General features: G+C 39.8%; 1 protein-coding gene across 4 annotated transcripts in view; it reads right to left on the bottom strand.

The window, feature by feature from the left end:
* Positions 1–23,081, bottom strand: part of GRIK2 (glutamate ionotropic receptor kainate type subunit 2) — a 1,245,293-nt gene that overhangs the window by 467,221 nt on the left and 754,991 nt on the right. For all 4 annotated transcript variants that reach the window (XM_073675766.1, XM_073675764.1, XM_073675765.1 and 1 more), the window contains exons 7-10: positions 16,360–16,503; positions 16,062–16,169; positions 8,153–8,266; positions 3,986–4,192 (exon numbers count right to left, since the gene is read on the bottom strand). In XM_073675766.1, the coding sequence (XP_073531867.1) occupies positions 3,986–4,192; positions 8,153–8,266; positions 16,062–16,169; positions 16,360–16,503 (573 nt within the window). The remainder of the gene's footprint in view (positions 1–3,985; positions 4,193–8,152; positions 8,267–16,061; positions 16,170–16,359; positions 16,504–23,081) is intronic.

The raw sequence follows: 23,081 nt of genomic DNA, 5'->3' as shown, positions 1-23,081 counted from the left end.
TTCTCTGGATCCATTCGTAGGCCGGTCTGAGAAATAATGTAGCCCAAAAACGGAAGCGAGGTCTGCTCAAAGAGGCACTTCTCGTATTTAGCGAAGAGGTGATTCTGCCTGAGCCTGAGCAGGACCTGACGAACGTCCCTCCGGTGAGTCTGGAGATCCGGAGAGAAGACCAAGATGTCGTCCAGGTACACCACTACTCAGGAGTAGAGAAGGTCCCGGAAGATGTCATTGACCAACTCTTGAAAGACGGCAGGAGCGTTACAGAGACCAAAGGGCATTACCAGATATTCATAGTGGCCGTCCCGGGTGTTGAATGCCGTCTTCCATTCATCCCCCTGACGGATACGAACCAGGTTGTACGCCCCACGGAGGTCCAGTTTGGTGAAGATTCTAGCCCCCCTCAGATGATCAAATAACTCCGGAATGAGCGGAAGGGGGTACTTATTCTTCACCGTGATCTGGTTAAGGCCTCTATAGTCTATACAGGGACGGAGAGAGCCGTCCTTCTTTTTGACGAAAAAGAAGCCTGCTCCCGCCGGGGAGGTAGATTTCCGGATGAATCCCCTGGCCAGATTCTCCTCAATATATTCGGACATCGACCGGGTCTCAGCAGCGGATAATGGATAAATACGCCCACGGGGAGGAGTAGTACCAGGTAACAGGTCGATAGGGCAGTCGTATGGTCTATGAGGGGGTAATGTCTCTGCTTCCTTTTTATTAAAGACATCAGCATAAGACCAATAAGGAATCAGAAGTCCAGGTAGATTAGCTGGGGTAGGAGAAGGACGGACGGGATGGACGGGAACCAGACAGGTCTTATGGCAGTCCTGTCCCCAGCGAAGGACTTCTCCGGTCTGCCAGTCAAGCACGGGTGCATGTCTCTGGAGCCAAGGTAGGCCTAGCAAGAGGGCGCGGGAGAGTCCAGGCAGAACATGAAAGGAGATACTCTCAGAATGCAGCATTCCCACCTGCAGAGTAATGGATTCGGTGATGAGTTGGATGGGGCGTGGTAAGAGACCCCCATCCACGGCAGCAACAGACAAGGGTACTGCCAGAGGTTTGGTGGGGATGCGGTATTTCTCTACCAGGGACTGTGAAATAAGATTCCCGGCTGCTCCAGAGTCAAGTTGGGCTAGTTCGAAATAACGGTTCTCCCCGCAGACGATTGAGACTGACAACAGCAGAGATGGAGAGGATTTATTCTTGTCTAGGTCGACCTCTCTGAGCGAACCTAGACACAGGCGTTTCACGACCTCTCCGGGCAGGTACGGATCCGGTGCTCCTTACTGCCACAGTAGAAGCAGCTCCCCTCGGCACGGCGTAAGTCCTGACGGGTTTTGACCATCTTGGTCTGGTCGACCTGCATAGGCTCAGGAGAGTGTACCTGGGTAGAGACGGAGGGAGTGACGGGTTTCTGAAAAGTAGGAGCTAGACGTGGTAACCTCCTCTCACGGGTGACCTCTTTGGCACGCTCCTGGAACCGTAGTTCAATCCGAGTGGCAAGAGTTATTAGGTCATCGAGAGTGGTAGGGATGTCCCGACCGGCAAGTTCATCTTTAATACGGCCGGACAGACCCTCCCAGAAGACGGATACCAGAGCGTCGTTATCCCAGGCCAGCTCCGAGGCAAGGGTACGGAACCGTATGGCATATTGGCCCACGGTGAGACTTCCCTGACGGAGGCGTAGCAGTGATGATGCGGATGAGGTCTTCCGTCTGGGTTCGTCGAAGACTTTCCGGAAAGCCGTGAGAAAAGCAGGCAAGTTGGACACCAGGGGGTCTCCTCTCTCCCATAGAGGATTTAGCCAGGCCAGGGCCTCCCCGGTGAGATGGGACATGATGAATGCAATTTTGGCTCGGTCGGAGTTAAACTGGTGGGACAATAGTTCAAAGTGCAGGGTGCACTGATTTATGAAGCCCCGAGCCTGGGCGCAGTCGCCTCCGAAGCGAGGAGGTGCAGAAAGCCGGGGTCCGGGGTAGGATACCATGGTATTAGTGGGCAGCGGAGCTGCCGGATTGCGAGACATGGCACTGGCGGAGGTTGCTGGTGGAGCAGTCAGAGTGTCCAGGCGAGTATTGACATTCCGCAGGTGACCCAGGATGGACTCCTGTTGGGACCTTTGACGGGACAGTTCATGACACAGGTCCGAGAGCGAGGGAGCTTGGGTGCCACCGGGTTCCATGGCCCGAGCAAACTGTAACGGGTCTGGGAGGCGGAACCTCTGAGCTACTATACAAGGGGGCGGTCCTTGTAAGGGAGCGGGTGGCGACCAGGGAAGACGGGCAGGAAGTCACAGCAGGTGACCGGGACAGTCTCTGAGTGAACGGGCTGGAGGTCACGGCAAGTGACCGGGGCAGTCTCTGGATGAACGGGCAGATGGTCACGGCAAGTGACCGGGGCAGTCTCTGAATGAACGGGCAGATGGTCACGGCAAGTGACCGGGGCAGTCTCTGAATGAACGGGCAGATGGTCACGGCAAGTGACCGGGGCAGTCTCTGAATGAACGGGCAGATGGTCACGGCAAGTGACCGGGGCAGTCTCTGAATGAACGGGCAGATGGTCACGGCAAGTGACCGGGGCAGTCTCTGGATGAACGGGCAGATGGTCACGGCAAGTGACCGGGCAGTCTCTGGGTAAAGGGTTGGTACGACCTGTGGCGGCTGATGATAGACGTGAGCTCCCAGGTGAGCAGGCGAGAGTCTCTGGATGAACGGGTGGTCACAGCATGTGACGGCGGAGCCTCCAGGAAGACCAACAGACAGGCGGCAGATGAGCGCTCCCAGGTGAGCGGGCAGAAGTCTCTGGACAGGCGGGTGGTCACAGCACGTGACGGCAGAGCCTCCAGGTAGGCTAGCAGACAGGTAGCAGATGAGCGCTCCCAGGTGAGCGGGCAGGAGTCACTGGACAGGCAGGTGGTCACAGCACGTGACGGCGGAGCCTCCAGGTAGGCTAGCAGGCAGGTAGCAGATGTGTGCTCCCAGGTGAGCAGGCAAGCTGGTCCATAGACAGACTGACAGGAGTTGGAAGGCAGACCGTCGGACCTCAGGCAAGCAGGCAGGTGGCTGAAGTGCGCTCCCAGGTGAGCGGACAGGCTGGTCCTTAGACAGACTGACAGGAGTAGTAAGGCAGACCGTCGGACCTCAGACTAGCAGGCAGGTAGCAGATAATCAGGCAGTAATAAGACAGCAAGCTGGCAGGAATCTGGCAGGTATCTGGCAGGTAACTGGTAACGGGACCTGAGGGCTGAAGCAGAGTAGTGAACAGTGCAACAACATTGCTCGGGCACCTCCATTTTGGAGGAGGTGCCTTATATATGGTGAAGTCCTCCGGCCATTGGCCGGGGACTCATTAGGACGGCGCGCGCGGCCCCTTTAAGAGGGAGGGAGAGCGCACGCGCCCTAAGCACAGTGGCCGGGAAGGAGCGCGCGCTGCCAGCAGAGCGGGAGGAGGACGCCGGGCACGGAGCAGAGAGGTGAGGGGAACAGCGTCCCTGCCTAGCAGAGGGCAGGGACGCCGGCGCTACAATTACCTCAGCAAATTAACAGCTAGAATGCCAAAGGTCTGCAATGCTGTAATTGGTGCAAAGGGAGCATTCTTTGACGAAAGCAAAGTTTGAAAGAGAAAATTATTCTTAAAATAAAAATCATTATTTCTTTCCTTGTCAATGTCTGGACTATATTTTCTATTCATTTTGCAACTCATTTGATAAATAAAAGTATGAGTTTACATGGAAAACACAAACTTGTCTGGCTGACCCCAAACTTTTGAACGGTAGTGTACATGAAACAAAAAAAACTTATTAGGCATCTACATGACAGTAGTAACTTTTTATTGCATTCACCCATGGCTCGCAAAATGCAAAAATTAACAAGAAAGCATAAATGGAAAGATATTAAACACTTCCAAAAGTGAAAGAAATAAAAAGATCCTGATATTTCATATGTTGTATAGACATAAAAATAAGGAAAAACAAACAAAAACTTACATGGTCCATAAGCTCACGAACCATCCCATTCCACTGCTGCGTGGCATCATCCTTGACTCCATATTTTCCATCCTCCACCAATCTAATTTCATATTTAAATCCAAGGATTTCAGATAACTTTTGAAGTAGGTCAATACAATAGCCTTCAAATCTTTCCTTTCCATAGAGTGGTTTATCAGATTTCTTAAACATCACATAAGGTTCTTCCTGTAGAATAAAATTATTTTTCTTAGTTTGTCCATAGTCTATAACATGTTTGACACTTCAATACTTGTTGTAAGGTGATGTAAAAAATAATTTTTAAATTGTAAACCAACATTTCTCATCTTTGTTTGTAAACTGTTTTCAGAAACACCAGTAAATAGAGGTAACTGGAGTTAATAGTTATCAAAAACGAATTTGAAATTGACCAGTTGAAAAATCTTACAAATGGTGCAGTGTTCTTTTTGGCTCTTTCATATGCAGTAACAAGTTCTTAGAGAGCTCTCTATTTTTGGTACTGTTTTTATACGAAGGAATATTTTTATATCAGAAAAAAAGTATATTATAGTTGAAATGTTTCTAGTCTCAGAAAAAAAATCATAAAATATACATTTTATTTTTATTATTATTTATTTCTCTTTAAAGCACCCCCAATACCTTCAAAAAGGTTACCTCCTCCATGAATTGGTAGGTTTGTGAGTGTCTGTTTCCATTAGTAGTTTGCACTTGTGCTGCCCCCACCTTTACCATGGGTGTCTGCAGCATCTTGCCAGTGCATTTGTAATCTGACTTAGTGTTGTTAAGGCTGTTTTTCTTTCTGGTATGTTTTCTGAAGTTATGTTAGCATTTTTTATTTTAATATTCTCCTCATCACTCACCTCTATGGTTGAGGTGAGTGGTGAGGTGAGTATTACAGTAGTTGTTTTTTGCTTTTTTAACATCTTATGTTTATTATGCTCCAGGTAAAATCTGTGCGATTTGGCTAATTTAAATCTTGGCAGATTCAATCATCTGTAATATATACTGCTCAACATTAAAACTGCAACATCAAGATGTAAAAGTTTTGGAATCATGAAAATCACAGTATCGATAGACACGTTAATGATATGCAAATAAGGAGAAAATTAAAACAATGTCATGTACAGAAATACATGCATTACATACCTTTATATCCTATTAAAGAGATTATTAATGGTTGTCTGACAAATGTTCTGCCATGATGAATGCATTTGGACGTGAAAATTTTCAAGACCCTCTGCTATGAGTTCCTTTTGCAATTGCTGATCAGTGAAGTTTCACCTGTGCTCAATGGGAAACAAATCCTGACTGCCGACCATGGAGGCATGTTTCGGCCACACAGAATTCTCACATTAGCATGAGCAACATGCAGTCTGGCATTTTCCTTTTGAAAAACAGCTCCTGGAAAACTTTGGAGAAGTGGACGTACCATTGGTTGCACCAAAAAATCAATATAATGCCGAGATATTAGTTTATATTATGCCACCTCACACCATAATTCCTGTAACAGGACCAGTGTGATGACCATCAAGGAGGCCTCTTCACAGCATTGCCCATCTAGTTTTCCAGACCAAACTTCAGCTATAATTTCATCTAAGCAAAAATTGGACTCATCACTGAAGAGAATAGACCACCATTTCAGTTTCCATTGCATTTTTATAGCCTCCAGTCTCCATCAAGAGACCACTTTGGCAATGCCAAGAAAAGACCATCACATCAGTCTTACTCTGCGGATTATGACATGGAGTGACATAATATATGGTAGCTGGAGGCCTTTATATTATTCATCCAATGTACATTAACATTGCATTGATTTGTTCGTGAAGACAATGCTGCTGTCATTTCTCCAAAGTGTCCAAGGAGCTGTTTTTCAACACAACGCCAGGCTCATGCTCATGCTAATGTTATCCGTTAGCATGGCCTAAACCATGGCCTACAGTGTCTTTAGATTTGTTTCTGATCAAGCATATCTTGGACACAATTGGTCACAAATTGCAGATGGAGCTGCAGATCTTGATGATTTGCATGCCCAAGTGCATTCAGCGTGGTTGAACATTCCTAAGACAACCATTATTAATCTCATTAATAGCATTTGAAGGCATGTATAAGCAAATAGTTCTGCCCTTGGGGATCATCCTTGATACTGAGTAGTTCGATATGTTTTAAAAATATGATTTTCCATTTTTTCATCATTTGCATACACCCATTTATAATTTGAAGAAGTCTGGTTAGAGGTGGTTCTCTTGGAAGAATTGTGGCCAAAACAGTACTTTCAGCATTGACATAAGGTCAGGTGACTCAACTATGCACGAATGCATAGAAACTGAGGTAGCAAACAATTTCAGCAGGTGCTCTAGACTGATGCATCAAAATTTGAACCCTTTGGCTATAGCAATAGGATGTTTCTTTGCAGAAGGTTTGGAGAGCAATACAACATTTAATGCCTGCAAGCAAATGTGAAGTGTATAGGTTTCTTGTAGGTTTTGGCCTGCATATCAGAAAATGGAGTTAGTGTCCTCAATGCAGAGAAATACAGGCAGATATTTTTCTATCATACAATACCATCAGGGAGGTATTGATATTTGATTGACTCCAAATGTATTCTGCAGCATTATAATGACCCCAGCATACAGGCAATGTTATACATGTATATATATTATAGATCTCATAAATTCACCTGAACTTTGGCTCTATACAATCTCCACCTTGAACATAGTTACAGTATATTATTGTAGCCATAGAGTTGTAGAGCTTCTGATAAAATAAAGTCCGAGACCTTATATTCAGTTGCAGGACTATACAGCACATCTCTGTCAAATGTACAGTGTCCGCAGCCGGGTACAGTACTTACATCTCCTATTGATTTGAATAGGGGCAGATGTGCATGTTGACGGCCACTATGCATTTGATAGAGCATCTCCACAGCTGAGCACATCTGGATGCTGTAGGCACCAGGAACAGCTGATAAGTTGGGGATTCTGAGAGTCACACCCCTCTCGAAGAGATATTAATGACATATCCTAAGGACAGGACATGAATATAAGAGTCCCATACAACCACTTTAAGTGGCAGGGTCTACTTGGTGGCTTATTCTGAAGCTATTGTAAATTTTAGAATTAGACAAATAACAGAGATGCTTTTAGTTAGAAACTAAGTGAAATATATAAACAAAAACTACTCAGAAGTTTTAGTTCCATTTTTAAATTGTTCACTATATGACCAGGTAACTGACATGTTAGCTTTATGCTCTCTGTCAGTATGATTATGGTGAATCAATTTGTAAAATATCCTTACACTACTATTGCACTATGAAAACATTTTTTAAAGAAAATATTTCTTTCATATCACCATATTCCATAAACTATTACTTTTGATTTTTTTTCTGTTGATGGGGTGATGTGATGGCTTGGTTTTCAAAATGATACTGTGGGTACATATGGCATTAAGTTTGCAATGTATTTGATTTTTTGTGAAATTAGGTGGCAAAAAAATGTGGATAAATGGCATAAGAGTTGATAAGGCAAAAAGAAGAATTTTATTGTTTTTGTATGTCATTTTTTACTATTGTTATCTTATTGTTATTGTTTTAAATATATTTTAGCTGTTTACATTATTTTAGTCTCAACATGGGATTAGAACATCAAATTATTATTATTATTATTAGTTATTATTATATATTTATTCCATGGCACTTTGCATGTGAAAAAAGCAGTATACAAATAGTATGATAGTCATTGTAATACACTGCAACACTTATGAATTTAAATGCAAGATACATCAATACAATAAAAATAGTGAACCTATGAGAGGAGGGTCACCACAAAATGTACAGTAAAATAATAATGTACAGAGATACAGAAGTATGAGAAAAAACCGTGCACCCTAGAATGGATGTTCAAGGATGTAAGTTCACTAAAACATATACATAGAGGCCATATAAGAAATATGTTTGGTCCACACAGAATATTGTGTAAAATGAATCAACAGGTTAATTAACCCTATAGAAAACACCTGTGTTCAAACAGTATATATTATACAGATCTAATGGCCGGTTCCTACAACCCCTTATATACTCAGAGGTGCACTTACATGCCCCTGAAAATGTTTTTATACATGTACCGTGATGCATGAATTATTTTGCCTTAAAATTAGTTCACACACACTTACCAATATTGTGGTTACTATAAGCGACCGATTTGATAAGGAGTCTGTAATATTTGCAGGTTTTTCTTTCTGATTTTCTGTCATATTTAAGCCACTAGCAGGGTCCCATGTACCAATCTGTGGAATAAAAAAAAATACAGCTAATCAGTGTATACAATACCCAACATTTGTTTGCACAACTTACAGATATTGGAATCTGAAGGGGGAGTACTCTGAATACTGAGCGAAAGCTGCACTGCTGTGTTCACTGTGGTAGGTTGTCAATTTTGTATTTCTTGTGGCAAAGGGGGTTAAATGTGCCACATTTATTAAACTGGTTCATTCTGTTTCATAGATCTGTCCAATTTTAAGACTGTCTAGTCTTAGTTTACACAATCTATAAGTTGGCTTACTTTTCACAAGAAATGTACTCTCCAAATTTGGTGCATTTTTTGGCACATGGTGATACACATTAGGCCATGCCTTTTTTTCCATATGTAACAACCTATTTCAGAGGTATCATACCCTTTGAAAAGTAAAAAGTGTGTAAATTAAAACACAAGTTAGAAAAGTCAGTTCAATCATACCAGAATTTGAGTGCTAAAGATTAAGTTTGTTCCCCATACTTACTTTGTTGGTTACAATACATATTGCTCTGTTCAAGGTTACATTTGTATAATCCTATTTATTGAGACTCTGGCAATTAGCTTCTGTTTTCAACCATGTTTCGGTACCCCTGTTTTGAGGTTGCCATTAGTGATGAGCGAGTAGTGTCGGTTAACCCTTTCGGCGAGTATACTCGGGCGCAACAAGCATTCCTCAGATGTATTAAAGCTGTCAAACAGTCGCAAATCATGCACATGGGAATGATTCAAACATATCATCTAGCACTCGGAAGATACTCGGTACTCGCCCGAGCATACTCGCCGAAACGGTCAACCGAACATACTCGCTCATCACTAGTCTTAAATAGAAGTTACAAGTAACTGGCAAGGTATGTATGGTTGCCACATTAGATGACCTTATAACGGTGATATCATCTATGTAATGGCTGTACCACACCAAGTCCTGTCTGAAATGGTTACTAGAAATTATGTGAAAATAAATTTTTCTTACTACCACAAAACAGATATTTGCAAATGAATTTTCACACAGTGAAGTATTAGGTTGTCAAAAATAATCCCAAACATAAAAAGTGCCAGCAAAATATCTTGAAACCATCATGATGAATTCTACAATTTTTTTTTTAGAAAATCAGATATTCCAACTAGGTCCATATTAAGCAAAATAGAAGTCATATGTATTGAAAGAGTAGCTGTCATTCTTTGTGATGTCTTGTAATGCAGAAAGAACATATTTTGTTTCTATTAAATGAACTTAAATTTTACTTTATGTAATTTTGTTAGTGAGTAAAAACTCCAGATTAGAATCCCCAGGTGTAAACTTTTTTCAGCAGGAACAACAATTTCTCTTTGAACGAAGCCATAATTCAACTTACTTTAATTAGTTGGTCACTCTTAATGGCAGAAGCTATGCTTCTTATGTAAAATCTGCCTTTACATTTGTACACAAAGTTCCAAGGAGCAAACAGGATGTCTACAACACCAGTATTTATGATAATATTAGTTCAAAACAGTAGCTCCCCCCACAAAAAAAATTGACTGCTTTTGGATAGAAAGGAGGCACTTTCACATAGTTACAGTCATGACAAAGTGTTGGCACCCTTGGCATTGTTCCAGAAAATTAAGTATTTCTCCCAAAAATTTATTGCAATTACATATATTTTGTTATACGCGTTTATTTTCTCTGTGTATATCGAAACAACACAATAAAACAGAGAAAAAAAGACAAATTTGACATAATTTCACACAAAACACAAAAATGGGCCAGACAAAATTGTTGCCACCTTTCCAAAATTGTGGACAAACAGCTTTGTTTCAAGCATGTGATTCACATTCAAACTCACCTGTGACAAAGAACAGGTATCCGCAACATGAAAGTCACACTTAAAGCCAGAAAAAAAAAAGGGAGAAGTTGTTTCAAGCTTTGCATTGTGTGTCTGTGCGTAGCACACTAAACATGGAAAACAGAGAGAGGAGAAGAAAACTGTCCAAGAACTTTAGAACCAAAATTGTTGAATAACATCAACAATCTCAAGGTTGCAAGTCCATCTCCAGACAACTTGATGTTACTTTGTCAATGGTAGCTAATCTTCATGGACGTGGATGGCAAAGAAAAATTTATGAAAGTTTGCAGAGCAGGATAGTCCAGATGTTGGATAAGCAGCCCCAATCAAGTTCCAAAGAAATTCAAGCTGTCCTACAGGCTCTTGGTGCATCAGTGTCAGCAAAAACTATTCACCAACATTTGAATGAAATCAAACGCTATGGCTGGAAACCCAGGGGAATCCCAATGCTGAAACAGTGATATAAAAAAGCTAGACTTCAGTTTGCCAAAATGTACTGGAGTAAGTTAAAATCCATCTGGGAAGCGTATTGTGAACAGATGACACCAAGTTTGAGCTTTTTGTTAAAGCACATCATTCTACTGTTTACTTAAAACACAATAAGGCCGGCAAAGAAAAGAACACCGAATCTAAAGTCAAATATGGTGGAGGTTCAAGGATATTTTGGGGTTGTTTTGCTGCCTCTGACACTGGGTGTCTTGACTTGTGTTGAAGATCACCAAAGGATTGTGGGTCGCAATGTAGTGTAAAGTGTCAGAAAGCTGGGTTTGCATCCTAGATCATAGGTTTTCCAGCAGGACAATGATCTCAAACATACTTCAAGAAGCACCCGGAAATGGCTGGAAACAAAGCACTGGAGAGTTCCGAAGTGGCCAGCAATGAATCTGGATCTAAATCCCATTAAACACCTGGGAAGAGATCTTAAAATTGCTGTTTGAAGATAGTCACCCTTCAAACATGAGAGACCTGGAGCAGTTTGCAAAAGAAGAGTGGTCCAAAATTCCAGTTGAGAATTGGAATACATTTGTTGATCGTTAAAGGAAACAATCGATTGCTGTTATTTATTCCAAAGGGTGTGCAACCAAATATTAAGTTGAGGGTGGCAACAATTTGGTGCAGCCCATTTTTGGGGTTTTGTTTGAAATTATGTCCAATTTGCCTTTTTTCTCAGTTTTTTTGTGTTGTTCAAATACACACAAAGGAAATACACATGTATATAACAAAATATGTATAATTGCAATTATATATTAGGAGAAATACTTCCTTTTCTGGAACAATTTCAAGAGTGCCAACACTTTCAGCCATGACTGTATATCAAAAGGAAGTGTACATATACTGTATATATAGAAATAGAAAGCATTGTCCATCTTTTTGTCATTTTAGTGTTGGTGATTAATTACTTAGGCCTCAAAAATAGCTGAACAATCTAAGTTAGTGATTAAATTTGAATATGCAGATTATATAATAATACTACACACTGACCGATTTTTCATGTTTTATTTAAATAAAAAAATAGTCCAAAACTTATCCCTCATAGTCATTTGTAATCAGACACACCATCTGTGTAGAACAATTATTCAGACTAATGGTGTCTCTGTCCGAGGTAACATCATCCTGGTGTGACGGAGACAAGTGATGTGCTATATATTCCATAATGCCCTGTTAGGCGTCAGGCATTTGCTGGATTCAAAATGGGTTCAGAACCATCAGCGGTGTCCCATTCCAGTCCAGCCACAGCTGTTTCTGCTTAGCATCGTCGTCAGTCCCAACGCCTAGCTGTTGCATGAGATGTACAAGTTGTCTCTCAGGTCTTTCTTCCTAGCAACATGAAGCGTAGGTTGCGGAGGGAAACAGGGCTGCTACAGCCTAAGTCCAGGATTCACTGCACTAAGCACGCCCGTGACATGGCAGACCGTGATTGGTGGTTTGGGAGTCAGCTGATCCGGTGACCTGGCACCGCCTGATTGGTCACGGGTGACGTCACCAATAGTGCGACGGTGGGCAGGGCTTAATCTTAAATAGCCCGCCCACAAACATGGCGGCGCACTCTGATCATTGAGCTGTGATGGTGTTGTTGTGTGGACGCTTGGTCGTTTGGGCTCCACATGTGCTTTAGCTTCTATCAGGCAGGTTTAGCGGGGGATAGGCAGCCTTAGATGGAGGGAGGCAGGTAGCTTCGTCTGACAGTCTGGCTCCGACAAAGGGGTCGCCATACACCCCGAGCAGTCTGCAGACACCGTATTCCCGGCACCGCCTGTAAGCCACGTGGAGAGATACTCCTAGTGCCTGCTGTGTAGTCCCTGTGCTGTAAACAGGGCTACAGATACATTATTTATCGCACATCTCTCGCGCAGTTAACGGAGATAGTGCGAATCCCTATTCCCGTTCTGGTGTGCGGTAACACGGAAGGGATTGTTATTTTAGTTAGTTGTTTTACCTTCTTACCCGGAAGGTGTTCGGCCGCAGTCCTCCATGCTGCATCGTGGACCCCGGGTTCGGTTGCTTTCCATTATTTAATAAAGTTTTTTGCAACCGTCCCCTTAACAGCCCTCTTTTGCCTTTCTACTGATATGCTTACCAGAGGCAAAGGAGTCCATTTGTGGGCTAGGTTTGGCAATACCACTGACCAGACAGCTGATGCTAGTGGCGATGCTTCTGCTGCTATCAAGTCCCACATTCTTAGCCATGGTGTGTTTTTTTTTTCAATTTTACACTGTGAAGTCCATTCCTTTATCACAATTTATTTTACCATATTTTTTGTACAACATCATAATAAACTTTTGACAATCTTTTCAACACAAGTTATTCAACCCTTGCCAAAAAGAAAGTACATATATAGAAAGCAACATGTGATACTAGGCCACAGTTTAGTTTTGGTTGTTGTCAAATTAGACTAGTAAAACAAGTATGCAAAAATAGACATGTATAGTTAAATGTCTGCATTTGTTTAAATATTTTTTTCCTTTTACGACGTGATATGAATCGCTAAGTATAAGTACATGTTCAAATAGCCAGTACCTGCAAAAGAGAACTATATTAGTGTGATGTGTACAAGGCCACACCTGCCATGAGCCGAAATAAGCATCTCGCGTCAGGCAAAGAACTGAGGTGTCTCAAAGGTTGGAAAAATACTGTTCCTCTTGACACTGACCAGTATAAAAAATCAGTGATTTTAATTTTTTTCTTGGTAGTTTGTTCTGCACATGCATTTTAGACACTGACATGTGCAGTACAAGCATAAAATAAAAATAAGATAATTAAAAAAAGAAGCCTTTACTTGTGACCCAATATTTGTTGAGCATGGTCTTTTTTTCTCATTTTATGATTAGCCTGCAGATATTTATTTCCATTGTATTTCCAGTTGCCAAGCCTCTGTGCTCTCTGCTCTATTGCTGTCATCCCTGTGCTCAAAGCTGTTTACGCCTTGATGAGATCCAAGCTGCTTACTCTACTTCACAGTGAAGCCACCAGATTCCTCAGTAAGAGCCCTGTGGATTTATTATTTGTAGGGATGAACAGATTGATCCAATGAAGTTCGAGTTTGAGTTGGATTTCCTGAAATTCATAGTTTCACACAAATTCAAACAGTTTGAGATTCATTTTGCGATTTGTAAAAAATAAAAAAAATGCTTAGCCACCACTTTGTCAGACCATTTTACCATTGGTAAAAAATATAGCATGTATAATATATTATGCTCACCTCACTGCTCATCTCTTAGGCTGCCACACTGATCGCTAATTGCAGTCCAGTGCTTTTTTTCCGTCTTTACTCAAATTTGACCTTTTTATTATAGGACAGGACTTCCGGCTGTGATCAGGCCTTGAGGGCCCTGCACGTTGTAAAGGTACGCAATCCTGTGGCTTCACGTCCCAGACAATCCTCTCATTACTAGTTAGTTGGCAGAGCTTTGTGCTGCCAGTAAACTTGCTATGTTATCTTAAGTCAGCAGGTTAACACAACACAGGAAGACTTTAGCCACACACATTCAGCTCGGCTATATTCAACAACTAATCACAATGCAGGGAATCTCTGCAGAGCCGGATGTGTATGTCCGAAGTCTTGACGTGTTGTGTTAACCTGCTGACTTCACTGGCAAAATCTGCTATGAAGAGTTATGCCAGTCAACAGACCTAAAGGGCTCTCATTGAGGAATCTGGTGGCTTCACAGAAAGAAAACAGTTGTACTCAGAGGGTAATCGTTGTGTTATCTGTGGTGTTACATAAGACTGCAGGAAAAATATACTACCTTATCTGTCCTCAGAGTTATCACAGTGTGTTATATGTGTTGTTACATAAGACTGCAGGTAACATATACTACATTATCTATACCTAAAAGGGATGTGTGTTATATGTGTTACATAGGACTGCAGGTAACATATACTACATTATCTATACCTAAAAGGGATGTGTGCTATCTGTATTGTTACATAGGACTGCAGAAGACAGAGTTATGTACCTTTGATTTTGGTTACCATTTTGTTTAATTTTATAAGTAACAAACTGATGCGTAATTAGGTGCAATCTGCAAAAAAATTGGATGAGGTGGTGTGTGGTTCTAAAAAAGTAGGGTCTGTCCATGATTTTAAGTTCTCTTATAACCCCAAAAAATTGAAGCGTATTTTGGCAAGCCCGGCTACAGCCTTATTATGGTGCAAAAGAACACAATATTATCAATAAAGTTTTCCTTATCGTGGGAGAATGGCAAATAAGTTTCTGGGTGGAAGCCAGGGAAGAGAGAAAGTTGCGCTATCATAAGCGTGACTGGCACAGGATAACAGTAAACTTGGGACTTTGTTGTTGGTCTGTGCATTTCATGGATAATCTGTCCTCTTCTTCAAGTAAAATCAAACAGGATGTCAGTCCTGACAAGATTGTAGGTAGTAGATATAGTTATCAGGAAAGCAAGGAGGTAGCAGCACTGTAGATTAGCAAATGACTTGGTTAGGAGTGTAGGAGCTAAACTTTTATGGGTGGGTGAGGAAGATGATTACTACAATAATGATATTTTAATAATGATTTTTTTTTTAAATGGGGAGTGGTCATTAGGGGGTGGGAGCTGCCATTCCAATTTTTATCTCAGCAGAAAAATCTAGAATCAGCTTGTACGGATGTAAAATTTGACTTGTCAAACAGACGTACCAAAAAAATTGCAACTGTCATCCCCTATCTCAGTAATGTAACTATCTGTATACACTGAAGACTGATTTTACTCGTGAGTAGAGGATTTTGAAAATGATCAGTCCTGGAGGAGAAAGAAGCAGACATCCCTGATAAGATAAATTACAAAGTTGCTTATTCTCACATCTATTATTGATTCACGAAATAAAAATTAAAATAAAGGTTACTCTTTAAGTCGTTTTTTTTATGATTTTGACTGGGTGAAATACATACATTTTATTCAATTATTTGGGAAAGGTCAATAAAAATATTTTGTAAATAACTTGAAAATGTTTGACTTGGCGGCACATTGTCAAGTTCATTCAATCCTCCTTAAATCAGAAGATGCCCAAATTAGATGTAGTAATAGCTACAAGTTCAATTCTACAGGATACTAGTAAAGACACCCCTATTTTTCAAAAAAACTTGTGCAAAACAGACAGAGTTATAATTTTCAATATTATTTTAAATATTTAAAGTAACGACTTTTGTATAAACAACTTCAGAATTTAGCTGTAGAAATAAATGTTTTGTATTACGCAATTTAATAATAAATCATTTTCAATTATCCAGCAAATATTGCTCAGGGAAACTAATGCTTTTTAATTTACCTTTAACAGTTTACTTGGTCTGTAAAACACTCTTGGGCATGTTCATTAGTGTTTTATTGTATTGCTAATAGCTTAAATTTAATTGAATATCCCAAGCTGAAGGAAACTATAAAGAACTAAAACATCAAAAGTAACCCACATTAGATTACAATTCAATATTTTGTAAATCTCTGAGTCCATAGGTTGAACATCAAGTACCTTTTCAAGGCCTTCTTCCTTGAGACTGATCACATCTAAATCAAAGTCAGTCCGTAAGCCATTGGTTTTGTTAAATGTTATTCTGCCTGTTAGACCTTCCCAGTGAGCCTAAGGAAGAAAATAACAATTAGCCTATGCAAGGTATGAGAAAGTATTCATACTGAATGTTTCAAAACAACAAGAATAAAGTTCATTATGTTAGCTGTTTGTCACAGTCCATGTCTTTCATAGAGTGAATGGATTTAATCTTCTTATTTTTTTACAGTAAATGTATATGAATTAAGAATTGAAGACCTACCTCTTTTATGAGGTTTATAAACCTAGTACCAAATCTCCAAGGTTTATGCCGATTACATTGTAATGAACTAACTGTCATTTGTGGAAATTGTTGTACAGCCACTGAGACCACGTGCACTGCATCATACATCAGTGCTGCATCCGTCTGAAATATAAGAATATAAAATATTTACATGAGATTTTGAAGATATAAAAATGCACTTTTTTCAAAAAGTTTAATAAAAATTACACAAGTAATTGAACACTGCTAATATATAAAACTTCTTTAAACATAGTCTCCTAGTGCAGGAATTCATATGGTGCAGTACACATGTTGGTCTACACCATTCATTTCAAGAGAAACTTCTTTTACATTTTTCTTCTGTTTAATCAATCATCTCTGCTGGCATATCACAAAAACTCCAAGTTAGAGATGAGTGGACCTGTGGATGTTCGGGGTTCTTTGGCTTCTACCGAACTTTAATCCACAGTTTGGTTCAGGTACCAGAAGGTAGCCAAACCCCATAGAAGTCAATGGGGACCTGAACTTTGGTGCTGTAAATATCTCTCTCTCTCTATGTCTCTCTCCCTCAAACACTAAAACGGACTTCCGGAAGAAGTCTGTGTTCGATATTTAACACCGGACATCTAGGTACAAACCCCAAACTTTACTAGTACATATGATGTTAATAAAAAAACTAAAAAATTAAAAACCCCTGCAAAAATAGGACATATTGTACGCATATGTACATACATATGTTTTGCATATTTTCCTTTTTTTTCATTTTGTTGAACTATACATGCAGAATATAACAATGTTACCAACTTAGAATGTTTCATCAAAATAGGTTGTTACATGAATATTTAACCCCTTCCTGACATCTGCTATGCATATATGGAGCTGGCTCAGGAACTGAGCTTGTATCATACACAGCAAGTGTGCTTACTGTGTTATACAACCAATACCTGCTTCTTACAGCAATGACTGGAGTTAGCTCCGATTGCTGCTGTCTAACCACTTATATGCTACTGTAAATCTCTGACAGTGATATTTGAGTCAAGTAATCTGGGGCAGGGTTCCATTCTGAAGCCAATTGCAACCCTGTGATGTGATTGCAAGATGCTAATGAGTTGCCATGACAGACAGAAGTCCATTAAAGGCCTGAATTTCTTCCTTCTATGAAGCCCATATGAGATCTTTCATCATAGGAGATCAATAATTGTATCACATACTGCAATACTTCAGTATTACAGTATATAGTACAAGTCCTCTAGGGTCTTAGTTACATAAGGGATTTCTACTTAAATAAATAGACTTGTATTTAGTAAGACTAAAAACTGGTTATTTAGTAAGAGCTTCGAGAAATCATATTAACTGTTGTTCAGCAGTATATGTTAAGCAATATGACATGCAAGTCAGCTGACAATATATAGAGAAACTGCTAAATTATGTACACTTCCGAACATGAAAAAATTTGCATATTAATTTATATATAATAATAAAATGGTTGGACAATAATAATTATGACCATAAGAAAAAGATTGCAAGTTTTTAAAACTGAAATTACAATCACATTTCTTAATTCAATACAATTCATACAGGGTATTAGAAATACATCACACTAATATTTATTATAAACATAAAATCTTTATCCTAGTATTATTGTTTTGTATCATCCATGATGAATAAAATAATTCATCCAGAATGTGAAGGAGCCAGAAAATATGGGAAAGCCCATATTGAGCCATACAACAAAGCATGCACTATGATTGTCAGTAGCAACGTCTTGTCATTCAGAAGCTTTCAGACGAAGCACAAGGTATGTCATTTTGAGGAGGCTATCATTATTTCAGTTGACAGTTCTTTTTCTTAAAATGTGTCTTAGGCATTCCTGAAATATACAGAACTATCATTAAAAGTTATAGGACATAAATTCTAGTGAACTGTCAGCAATAAAGTGCAGAAAATGTGTATTTATAATGCCTACTTGATTTTCAAAGAAGTCACAATGATTGGCACATGCCAACTTTAGTGTGCTGATTATCTAGCTATTAATTTATATGGGAAATGGCATAGAAAAGTCAGGGGTAGTTTACTCCTCTTTGTTTCACTATTTATTTATTTTATCTATACAAATATTAAAATAATTAGATAATGTTTACATGCAGTACTAAATGTAATTCATATTTTCACCTTTCATTTTTCATTAATGAGTGGATTCATATTAGGTACACTTGAAGGATTTTATCAACACATTTCAATACACACGCACAGTATATAAATGCAGACTGCATTCCCTGTAGGCTCAGACTTAAAGGGGTTGTCTACTACTTATTATCTCCTCCCCATTGTATCCCCCGGGGGCCATAAGTGTTTTTTTAAATACCTTCTGTTGCAGTTACTGCCTGTGAGCGGCGCTATCGCTGGACACTCACAGGCATCACGTGACCCCCGGCTGCAGCCGGCGCTGATATCTGCTGACGTCACGACAAGTCCAGGCTGCAGCCGAGGGTCCCTCTTCCACGTTCCACCCGTGGCTGTTGGGTTGAGGGTGGGGTTACCCCGCACGTCACACCCAGCATCCACCGCACGCAACACCCAGCATCCACCACACGCTCTCCTCATTCTTCGGGAAAGCGCGCGGTGGATGCTGGGTGTGACGCGTGGGGAAACCCGCCCACAACGCCACAGCCACAGCAGGTGTCCCAGCGCTGATTCACGCCTCACTTGTCGTGACGTCAGCGCGGGGTCACGTGATGCTTGTGAGCGGCCAGTGATAGCGCCGCTAACAGGCAGAACCTGCAACAGATGGTAATTACAAAGACAATTATGGGCCCCGGATGGATACATTTGGGGCATAATAAAAAGTTGTGGCCAACTTCTTTAATTTTTTAAAGAGGATATATGATAAGAAAAAAAATGTGAAAATCAGTAACATGACCCTTTACCTTTCCAGTCCTTGTGTCAGCTTCTTATCATCGCTGAATCCCCAGGCATAAACATGCTAGGCAGAACTCCCAGGTCTGTTGAGGTTCGGGAGGGTTCTGCGTAAGTGCACGTTAGGTCACAACATCATGGTGTCACAATGTGAGCGTGCGCATGCTCTGAAGCTTCCTGGGCCTCATTAGAGGTGGAAGTCCTGGGGATTTCCGCGCTCACGGAATTAATAAGAAGATACAATGAAGACTGGTCAGGTAACTTTGAAGCGTGGAAGAGCCAGAGAGGTGTGCGGTAAGGTAAGTATAAGTATTTTTTTATTTTTTTTATACAGGGTGGTCCAAAAGTAGGTGGCCAGGATATAATAACATTTATTTTGATTTATATATAAAATTATATTTACTAACACAAGCATGACATTGACAATTAAATTTTATTCTGAGCAATAATACAAAAGCCCTTACATTTTATCAACGTAGGTGCTCAAACTGTTTTCCATTACAATTTGCACAGCTTTGAAGTCTGCCTCTTACGCTTCAACAAACTTTTTTGCACAAGTCTCTTTGGGTATTAATTTCTTGAAATGCATCTCTTATGTAATTTTTCAAATCACTGATACTTTTTGGTTTTCGACTATAAACTTTGTCCTTGAGTACTCCCCAAAAGAAAAAATCCATTCTGGTCAAGTCTGGTGAATGTGCTGGCCAATCAAGTGGGCCTCTTCGGCCAATCCATTTATTAGGAAATGTTTCATCAAGATACTCACAGACTACTCTAGAATAATGTGGCGGGGCCCCATCTTGTTGGAAACAAAGGTAATTTGAATTAGGCTGTTGCTGTAACTGGGGAACAACTTGATTCATCAGAATTTCGAGATACTTATCTCCTGTGACTGTTCCATCAAAAAGTATTGGTCCTAAAACACCAAAACTTGAAATACTACCCCAAACATTAACACCAGGCTCATTTAGTTGTTGCTCTAATGTTAAATGCATGTTCTCATTATACCAGTAAATACAATTATGTCTGTTAATATGGCCAGATAATTTGAAAGAAGCTTCATCACTCCACATAATATTATCTAAAATTACTGGATTTTCTTCAATTCGTTAAGCATTATCTCACTAAATTGCAGCGGCCAGTCTGGATCATCCTTCAATAAACCATGAATTAGACTTGGACAATAAGCTTTCCACCCAATAGATTTCAGAATACGCATGATAGAAGCTCGTGAAATTCCCAATTCCAAAGAGGCTCTTCTGGTGGACTTTTTTGGACTCTGAACAAATGTTTCAGCAACAAGTTGTTTATCTTCTGTACAGACTGTTTTGGGTCGACCAGTTTTTGGAGCATTAAGGATTGAGCCAGTGGCATTGAATTTGTCACGAATGTGGTAAATGGTTTGTCTCTTTGGGGCTTGAGTACCAAATGTTTCAACCCAATTTGCTCCAACAGTTTCAGCATTTTGAGATTTCCAATACTCTGTTTAAATCCATTTTCTTTGATCTGTATTTAAATTATTTGCCATTATGTGTTATCTGAATTACCTGAAAAGAAAACAGATTTGGGGGAGATCTATCTGTGAAAACTAGATCTGTGAAACTGGCTCAGTTGCCCTTAGCAACCAATCAGATTCCACCTTTCATTTTCCAAAGTGTCTGTGAGGAATGAAAAGTGGAATCTGATTGGTTGCTAAGGGCAACTGAGCCAGTTTTACTTTACACCATGTTTGATAAATCTCCCCCTTCATAATCTTATTACACTTTCTGTCCACCTACTTTTGGACCACCCTGTTTGCATTTATTTTAAAATGGGTGTCTTCAGAAAATTATCTATGGTTTAAAAATGTTTTTTAGTTAAATGTGTTTTTTTTTATTCATTTCTTGCCAGATTTCCATACAATAAGAAAAAAATGGTGGGTACCATTAAACCCTAATTAGGTCTGGAGCGCAACACATACAGTATGTAAAACAATAAATAGCAAGCAAAGTGAAAAATTACACTTGACCACATATTTGCGCCACTAACAACATCTAGCCAAAGTACTGAAAGCAGGATATGATACCTAAGAGTATCTTGAGGAAACTGTGCTCTACAGAGTTGCACATGGAGATCATATCCCATCTGCATAACTTGCCCTCTAATCCACTTCATTTTTACCAGCCCTTCCTTAGTGGTTTGAGATGCACATTGTAATGCAAGGCTTCTTCTCTCATTTATTAGGTTAACTCATAATATTGCTTATGTTATTGTTGCTGCAAATGCTATGCTAGCACATTTTAAGAATGTGTTGAGATATATTTTTCATTAGATGGTGGCATACCCTACTGTGGATTCAGTGCTTGATAGGACACCATAAATGATTTGTCTGCATCACATTCATTTTGTTCTATTTTTAAGTATTTTAAATTGTCCTTGGGAGGTGGTTTACTATTATATTAAAAAAGTTGTTACAATAAGCCTAGATGTGCACAAACATGGCCAGTATGTATGCTATATTTAAAATTTTTCACTATTACTAAATAAAAAAAATCTGAAATCTTGCAATTTTCCCATTGGTTCTAATATCAAACTCTTAAATCCTGTTCTGTATAAAATACTTCTCAAAAGTCTTATTATCATCATCACAGACAGGATTGCAAAAATACGTAAACACTATATACATAAAAAAACAGAATCAACCATTATATGTAATTATTCTCCAGGTGGTATGCACTCCCGGAACACAGTAGTAGGATGCGGTGATATATTACATAAACAAATTTTATTAACATAGCATACAATGCGTTTCAGCTCTTATGAGCCTTCTTCAGGTATTACAGATACCTAATACCTGTAATACCTGAAGAAGGCTCATAAGAGCTGAAATGCGTTGTATGCTATGTTAATCAATGTATTCGACCCCAAGGCTGTAGGTCTGGTGGGGGGAGAAACAAAAAACAGGCGCAGATCGTTAGCAGATCTTGTACCAAGGCTTATCGACCAATTCTGGTCTAATGTGAGTAGCTGGTCCACTGGTATGCAGCTTCTATCTGGATTAAACGGGTCTCCCAGCTTGAGTCCGTAAGAATAAGGTTCAGAGTATGTATCCAGCCAATTGAGCGCTCCCAGGGTCACAAGGAATAATTATCCAAAAAAAGGATTTACTTCTTCTGAAGATTTATTCAAGTTAATAAATAGATAAAACTTATAAAAAAAACAACGCGTTTCGGCTATTAAAATTAAAGATATATAGCCTTCCTCAGGTCTAATGTAAAAGAGTCAATAGTGGTGGTTATATAGTCACTATAAAAACCTACCTAGTGAAATAATTATCCTAATCACATGTAAATTGGTTTGAGTTGGAACGCCCAAATCCCATTCTATAGAGACTCAGCTTTCTCAGAGTTAGGATTTTCCAACTTTTTCCTCTGATTGTAGAATAAACAAATTATATATAAATTGTAGAACAGCTAAACTTGTCATAATAAAATTTTGGTAACAAAGATATTATACTTTCTCCTTCTCTTTCTTTCCTTTCTTTTTCTATCCCTTTAAGAGGAGAAAATAAGTGCATTGGTAGAAGAATCTATACCATGAACCTGGATTTAAGAAGATTTTCATTCAATAGGTATATCAATAAAATTCAGATAAGGGGAGTTTAATTCACATGGATATATGCTAAAGGTAGTGAAATGGAGAAAAAGAGAGAAAAAAAAAAAAAAAAGCATAAAAACTCATCAAAAAACGCAAGGGAAAAAAATGCATAAAAACGCATCAAAAAACGCAAGGGAAAAAAAAGAAAAAAAAAACGCTTAAAAATGCAT

This window comes from Phyllobates terribilis, unplaced genomic scaffold (assembly GCF_046119375.1).
Source record: "Phyllobates terribilis strain yellow unplaced genomic scaffold, ASM4611937v1 Scaffold_3__8_contigs__length_932513732, whole genome shotgun sequence".
NCBI classification, from domain to species: Eukaryota; Metazoa; Chordata; class Amphibia; order Anura; family Dendrobatidae; genus Phyllobates; species Phyllobates terribilis.
The sequence above is the reverse complement of the archived record's forward strand: the minus strand, read 5'-3'. Positions and strand labels throughout refer to the sequence as shown.